At 27.3% G+C, this 8,264-nt stretch overlaps 2 protein-coding genes across 2 annotated transcripts; one reads left to right on the top strand and one right to left on the bottom strand.

Moving 5' to 3' along the window:
• Window positions 1–742: 742 nt before the first annotated feature.
• On the top strand, window positions 743–3,662 carry LOC126838990 (uncharacterized). Its single transcript, XM_050573870.1, has 8 exons — window positions 743–900; window positions 957–1,049; window positions 1,555–1,693; window positions 2,208–2,254; window positions 2,538–2,655; window positions 2,744–2,832; window positions 3,350–3,377; window positions 3,443–3,662. The coding sequence occupies exons 1-8, from the start codon at window positions 832–834 to the stop codon at window positions 3,529–3,531; spliced, it is 672 nt and encodes a 223-aa protein (XP_050429827.1). The 5' UTR covers window positions 743–831; the 3' UTR covers window positions 3,532–3,662.
• A 717-nt stretch (window positions 3,663–4,379) lies between these two features.
• LOC126838989 (activator of 90 kDa heat shock protein ATPase homolog 1) lies at window positions 4,380–7,948 on the bottom strand. Its single transcript, XM_050573869.1, has 9 exons — window positions 7,778–7,948; window positions 7,581–7,660; window positions 6,714–6,990; window positions 5,421–5,541; window positions 5,175–5,281; window positions 4,982–5,092; window positions 4,814–4,915; window positions 4,604–4,740; window positions 4,380–4,545 (listed from the first exon to the last, which is right to left on the bottom strand). Exons 2-9 carry the CDS (start codon window positions 7,658–7,660, stop codon window positions 4,461–4,463), a joined length of 1,020 nt encoding a protein of 339 aa, XP_050429826.1. The 5' UTR covers window positions 7,778–7,948; the 3' UTR covers window positions 4,380–4,460.
• Window positions 7,949–8,264: the final 316 nt, after the last annotated feature.

The raw sequence follows: 8,264 nt of genomic DNA on the forward strand, positions 1-8,264 counted from the left end.
AACTTTATAAATAACTGCTTTTCATTTTTTAAATAAAATCATACCCATTTTGCACCATCATTATCTATATTTGAATAGGTCATTGCATGGCACGTTTTCAAATGAATTTAGAATTTAAAAATCTATGTATACATTTTAATTTTATAAGCAAATTAAAAAAAAAAAACAGTATAATATTCAATCTAATATAATTGTAAGCGAAATATGATCAAATAAAAATACAATTTTTTTTTGTTGTAAAAACAAAAAATGTCTGTGATTTATTTAATTGTACAATACATTATAATTATTATCTTTAAATAACTTATACAAATTTTTAAATGTTACTGATTTTACTAAAAAAATACTGTTTAATAATTTTTGTTGGACGACTACAGACAACCTTGGGCATTCCGAATTTAGCAAAATATTTCAAAGTCACTTTTAATAAATATCTACCTATTATAATATGTCAACAAGTGCACTATGTTGTAGGAGTACATTTATATTTAAATGCACACAATTCAACAATTCCTACACATAGATACAATATGTTTTGTTCGTTTGGTGCCTATTTAGTAGGGCATCTATAATAGTGGTTTGATTTCCTGTGTTTAACCTTAACAATGAATGCTTATTATAATTGTAATAATAGGTACAGACCTTGAGGAACGTTTAATGACTACGATAACTATGATTAAACAATTTTTATTGTTTATTCGAGCGAAAAACATGAAATATTACATTCGCATATTTAACTTAAAAAGAGACTGCAACGACAGTTTAGTCGTCAGTAACGTTCCGCGGTCTTTTTTGGATAGACAACTTAGTTCTACGTTGAAACTTTTCAAAATGCAAGGAATTATTTTTGTTTGCCTAACAGTGCTTGTATACCAGACGGCTTCTTACAGTGTAAAAGAGGTAGATAATTCTTAAATGGTTATATTATAGAAACTTTTATTATTATGTACTTTTAGGACGATGGACATATCTTTATGTCATGGAATTCGCGACAGAAGCGGATGTCTAGCGAAGAAGAATGTCACTCGCTTTTACCCAAACCCAATAAGGTACAAAAATAGTATTTTTTTATACTTGGTACATTTTTAATGATCATATTTAATATTTACATACATAAAAAAGTGCATATAAACGTTCTTCTCGGTAACACGATGAACATATTTTGTCCTAGTAATATTAGATAATCAAATACAAATTTGGTTTCATAGGTTTTATATTTTTTCAAATCAAATTCATAATACTATAGTTTAATAGTTTTCGTTGGTTAATCAATTATAAAAGTTCAACAGTATATTAAAAAACGGTTTGCACTTATTGAAGTCCGAGCAATGAATAAAATATCTAACAAACCCAAACAGAATTTTCAAAAATGACAAAAACAATCGCAATCGTTTAAAAAAACACTTTTGTGGACGCTACGAATTACGATCAATGCCATTTTATTTTCTTAAGCTATTTTTTTGTGTCTCAGTTAAATCGAAGACAAATAAAAATGAGTAAAATGTATTATATATTTTTGTAACAATATAAAAAAATACGTCTCTGTGATCTCAGGACGTACCACTTTGCTGTCAAATGCCTAACATTTTGCCAGGCACAGAAAGTGTTTGGGAAACTTGTATGGCCAAATTTAAGGAAGCTATGGATAAGCCTGACTCTCAAGAACATAAAGAAATGGTTCATGGAAAACACGGTAAGTTTTGTTATGAACACAAGTGTCATAAAAAAAAGTTTAAATCATTAAAATTTTGAAATTTGTAGAATGTACCTAACTGCACTAGCTAGAAAGTTTAATATAATGAAAAAAAAGAAAGATTGATGTAAATTTAAATGCGTAAATACACATTTAAATTTAATGATAGGTAAAAAATAGAATTAATGCGGCGAGAAAAGTAAAATTTTGATGGACTTACATAAGTCATTAGTTTCTATTTTCAACACCAAAATAAAGTAACAAAAAAAATTCTTCTACTTCCCATTTGTTGGATTATTTTCATTACACCTACTTTGGAACATTATTTTTTATGATGATTAGTTGGTCAAAATTATGATGGGTTTACATAATTAATTGAACGATTATCTATATTTAACATATGTGAGATGTATCTAATATAAAAACCTATATTAATTATATTTAAATTTATTGAAATTGACAATAGTTTTTATTGATACAATGTAAATTGATTTAGTTATTTTACTGATTTCAGAACCTCCGTGTTTGTTCCAATGTGTATTCATGAATATCGGACTTGTCGTAAGTACTCATAATGTATATGAGAATATACGGTATACCTATAATAAGCAGTGGTGCCCATTTATTTTTCATGATAGGTGTCAAACTCTGTTTTTAAGAGGTTTGTATGAACCCACATTTCCTTACTGTAATTCAATGGACCTAAGATAATACTACCCCCGAAAACGTCTTGTGTGTACCATTCACAGTTCATACTACAAAAATATTATATTTAAAATCAAATGGGCATATTATCTCGATAAAACTAACAATTCAATTTATAATATCTATATTTCATTCGCAGACAAATGACGGAAAGCTTGATGAGCAAAAGATAACAAACAAAATGAGCGAAAGTTTTAAAAACGATGCTAACTGGGGATCTATATGGCAACCGCATTTGAACAAATGTTTCAACGAAAGTAATTGATTAAAATATAAATACAAAAATAGTGTTATAGGTAATTACTGAAAATGGTTTAATTAATATTGTGAAATAAACGGTTTCAGTTAAAAATGAAAAAGATGAACAATTAAATCATATGATGAACACGCCTGCAGGAAAATTGATGAAGTGTTTCCTTAGAAATTTGTATATGGTAAATAAAGAACTTAATTTTCTTAAAAGTTACTATTGTAATTACATATAAGGATTTAGTTTAAGCAGCCTAAGTAGGACCATCGCAGCCTCCGTCTGGCGTCTAGACAGGTTTCTTGGCCAATTCGCTTTCCGCGACTGTTTTTTTAAAACTATTTATAAACGAGGTCTATGAACCTTAAGTATCTACTTAGGAACTTATAAATTTATAATTCAGAAAAATAAAATTAGGTAATTTTTTTTTAGACATTTTCAAATCGTCTATTGTTTGACAGTCACAAATATTAAGTTATAAAAATCTCTAGACCATTAATTTGGGTTAAATATACTTTTTTATACTTTATCAACTTAATATTATACTGTAATTTGGTGTCGGATATTGAAACCCAGGCCAGGGGATAGGTAGCAAGTATAATTTCGAAGTTTGGTGTTAAAAAAAAGGTGGCGCACCTTCGGCGAATTGCGCGTCATATTATCTAGCATTTCCAACATTTTACTTATTGTTTCTTATTTTACAGAGTTGTCCTCGTGGTACATGGGTCGAAAGTGAGTACCATAATAAATAATAGTTTATGAATTTTTAACCTAAATACATATTTTTAATTTTGCAGGTTCTGAATGTACAAATCAAAAAACGTTGGTACAAAACTGCCCAAATATGCCACCACCAGTTTTTAAACGCCCACCAAAACTCATTTAACTTTCAAAATACTCATTGGTGTATAGTTGAACTGGTTCACTCGCTATTTAAGTAGTAACACGGAACACTTATTTTATTGTACTTCATTATTTTTCAAGTTTAATATAAACTTTATTATTCTGATACATTTTATATAATTTTTATGTTATGTAATAATTAATAATTATCCGTATTTCACACACTACATCTAAAATACACTTAAAACTAAGCAGTATGCTTTAAATTAATTCACGGACACCTTATTTACATAAAACAACATAATTCTTTAAAATAAAATTAAAGTTATGGGTAAACAAATATACACATCTATAATACAGGGTGATCACGAAAAACCTTTATATTAAAAAAAAGTAAAATAATTTTAATTAAAAAAAAAAAAAAAATTTATTCAACTTATGTAATAAAATTATAGTTTTTTACATCCTCCAATTTATCCAAGCTATGGTAACTAGGTACAACAAGCTTAGTTAATCTAATGTTATATGATCTGGATATTTACGATTTATGATTAGCTACAAGAAATAAAAACCTGGCAGCTACCCAAAAACCGAATCGTTACCACCTCCAGTGTCGAAGCAAGTGATTATACTCCTTGGAAATGTCTTGGCTAAAGTTATAATAAAATAATAAAAATAAATAAAAACAATTAATTTAGGTTATTTTATTCATTTTATTTAAATTTAAAATAAAAACGAACATAAAAAAAAAAAAAAAAAAGAAACACCTTAAAGATGATTATATATCGAATAGGTACGAGGTAAAGTTTTTATGGAGGACTTGTGGTGAGTTTAAAGAATTTTTACTAATTAATAGAACAATATGTAAACGCAAATTTAGACCTGGTGAAATCTGGTCAAACTGCATATTTTATTCGATAATAAATACATTGAAAAACTATAACTAATAATTCGATGTATTGTTCAGACTCATCAAAGTAGCATGCCATAACCAAATGTTCTTTTAATTGGTGTGAAATAATATCTTTCCCAATTCTGGCGCGTAACGTTTTCATCGCTGTATTAAACAAAGTTCAAATTAACTTTATCATAATATAAATATTGAATTAAATTACCTTTTAGGTACACCAACAAGTGTAACTTTAACTTTTGTATGATCTTCCTGCTGGTTTATAGAAACAGTCACAGTAGAGTATAACCAATCAGGCCACTGCTTAGTCCTCCAGCTTTGAACAATTTTTTTACCAGGACACTATAATCAAACATACCAATTAACTTGAATAGTTTCTGAACAATATACTTAAAAATATTTAAATACAACTTACAAGCTCTAAAAATTCTCCTACTATATTGCCATCAAACAGTTGAAATTTTTCTCCTTTGACTGCTCGAAAGTTGACTGTTTGATGAGTAAACGCTGACACGAGCTAAAATGTTTTTTTTCATTTTTAATAAACACACCTTCAGAGCATGTTATAAATAAAACTACTCACATCTGGTGTCGTAAGAACGTTGTAAAAATCGTCACCAGAACACTGGAACACTACATCCATAACAACAGTAGTTGTGTCTACTTTAGACTTAGAGGTATCACTCTTAGCACCCTAAAACAATCATTGTTAATACATATTATAAAATATATCATACAAAAAAATAACACTAAATAATTTTTAATAAAATACTAACATTCTCAGAGTTGTGAACTTTATTTAATGAATCTTTTGGCAATGATGTTTTGGAAGTAGAATTATCACTTAATTCTTTTTTTGGCAGGATCATACCCTTAGAAAATTCTGTAAAATGTATTATCAGTATTACCATATAAAAATCTTAAGAGGCTATAAAGCTTCTCGTAAAGAAATACATTTAAACCACAATTTAAATTTATTTTGTATTCATCTGACTCTAATATAAAAAGCAAATAAAAATTACCTTCTTTAAGATCCTTTATATATTTTTCTAACTGGTCTCTAACTTTACTTCTTCCTTGGTGATAGAGAAAATCTTTAATTATATTTCCTTCGTTAGAAGATTCTTTGAGTGAAATGTTGATCTAAAAATAAAAAATTAATATTTTATTTTACCAGATTAAAGGAACATAAAACTAAAGACATTCTAGGTAATAATAATAAATAATATTATTATAATTCTTTGCTTATATAAAATCAAAAACAGAGGGGTTGGGGCATATTAAGGTGGGGAGGTCACATATCTATATGAATTATGACAACTGAAAGTGATTAAATTTCACTTTCATACTTTCAAATTAATGGTTTGATGCGAATTTGTAATGGTATAAATATAAATATCAATAAAAGCATTGTACCTAATGACAGTAATGTGTTTAAAAATGTACTTTTGTTATTAGGGTGGATACAAATAGAGCTGTTCGTCTGTCTATAATAATTTATTGCCATAGTTACCCATAAATCGTAATTAACAATATAATAAAAGTATTATTAAATACCTGTTGACTGTTGATTTACTCACACAAAAATTGGTTTTACAGATTTTTTAAAAAAAATTGTATATGTTAAAGCTCTATTCTAGATCTACCTTCGGTTGAATTTTCAAACCTTAAGCCCTAAAGCTTCACCTAGCGTAATAAAGTAGAAGTTTCCACCCCGCCTAGGGGGAAGGGTTTAAGATATTATTTTGTTTTGTCAACATTTATCAGTAGTACTATGTCTTAAGAATATTCCATAAAAATTGGAACTAATTTGACCATTTTTTAAAAATGTATAGAGCACTATAGTTTAAAGTTGAAAAATTATACATTTTTTTATTTTGCAGGGGAAGAGGCCCAATAAAGATTTTTACATATTATACAATTTTTGATTTATGGAGTTGCTACATGAAGAAATCGGGTCAGCGTTTTAGAAGATATTGTGGGTCCAAACACAAAAAAAAATAAAAACACTTTGTTGTAAAACAATACCTTCTCAACTCCGCATCGAAGCTAAAATGACTAGGTATACAACAATATTCAGAATTATTTAAGAAATAGCCTTAAATGTAACAACTCCTCACAAAAACTATTTGATGACTGAATGTATTATAATTAATTTTTTTTTTAAAGGAACAATACCGCTGTAGGCCTTCTTGTAATAATTTTTGGTTTATGATAGGAGAAATAAACATTAAAAGACATAAGGAAGGACTCATTTTTTTTCTACATACACCACTATTTTTTTAAATTAAATTGTTTAACTAATAAAATCATACCTCAATTTCAGATATGCTGTTTTCTTCACTCAAATTTGGTACATTGATCGAGCCTTCTATTTGTTTATCAGAACCACTCAAAAATCCTTTCCATGACAATGTTAAATCCCATTCATAGAAGAATATCAACTTGCCTTTCCTATTATTTGCAACAGCTTCTCCTTCACAACTATCAATTTTATTTATTTCACATTTTGCCACTTCGTTTTCTAATACCATTCCAACTAATAAGGAATTCAATTTTTCTTTTGACCATTGGCATGCATTTTTTTCAGTCCTAAAAAATATCAGAATATAATAAAATGCATAAATATTTTAAAATGTAAAATAACAAATAATAATTGTTTAATTTTTCACTTTCTCCTTAAACAAAAAAATACTTATGGTTATGTCAAGTTAATACACTATTAAGGTTGAATATATTCCATAGTATTTCAATAATATTTATGTATTATAAAATTACCATTAAAAATACAAATGACACATACCTATAAAATATATTTAAAGAACTAACAATTTGCTTCACAAAAAAAAATATTTATCTATTAATTAATGTTTTAAGGGTGTCGAGATTGAATTTTTCAATTTCCAGATTAATACATACAACAATACATATTTTCTAAAAATAATAAGTCTCTAGAACTACTGTAGTACTCAAAATTATAAATGAAATGGGGCCGTATTCACCCCACTCTTTCGTTGCAGGGTTAATATAGTAATTTTGTACTGCATTTTAATGTAACTGAATATTTGAATCAAGATTAATGGGTATGAAAACTTAAAAACATATGAACACAGTCTACCGCATTTCTTACCTATTTAACTTTTTTAAATTTAATCAGATATTAGAACATAATATAAATTTACCAATGCCAATTGTTAACATTTGTAGCATCAGGCCGTTCTTCTACAATCCAACGTGGATCTCCTTCTCCCCATTTGGCCATCTGCAAAACAGTATACCTATTAAAATTTAGATTTTGTAATTCACGTTGTTGGATAAATATTAATTAATAAGCAAACGGAAATAAAATAATAAATAATCATTAAAAATATTATCATACGTTTTTAACCAACTGGTAAAAATCGTAAAAGAAATACTAGTACTAATACTAATATATGAATAAATACACAAAATCTCTAGTCTCTAGAGGAGCTTATAAAATATTAGCCCGATCAAAAATTTCAAAATTAAGCAAACACAGCACACTACATTATTTTAGCCATAGTCTCATGGTAAAATATTACTGATTTTGGAAAATTCTAGAATCTTCGTCAGTGTGACCGAAGTGATAAGGCGTGAAATAACGTACAAATTTAGTATATATTTTTGTCTATCGTATAAAACGATTTTATAAAATAATAATTTGTAGTTTTTTATTGTTTCCAGTTTCGATATAATTACAACACGTGATAAATAATTGAAAGATTTACATTTAAAGAGAAGACAAATTAATGAATAATTTATAGCGTCAACGATATATTGATATGCGTTTAACAGTATAAGGTATGGAACTATATAATATTTATCATGAAAATAAATAAATTCAA

The sequence above is a fragment of the Adelges cooleyi genome, unplaced genomic scaffold (genome assembly GCF_023614345.1).
Source record: "Adelges cooleyi isolate 19-005CV unplaced genomic scaffold, UGA_ACOO_1.1 ACOO_flye_CR_arks_rails_tigmint_CR_PRNA_30, whole genome shotgun sequence".
NCBI lineage: Eukaryota > Metazoa > Arthropoda > Insecta > Hemiptera > Adelgidae > Adelges > Adelges cooleyi.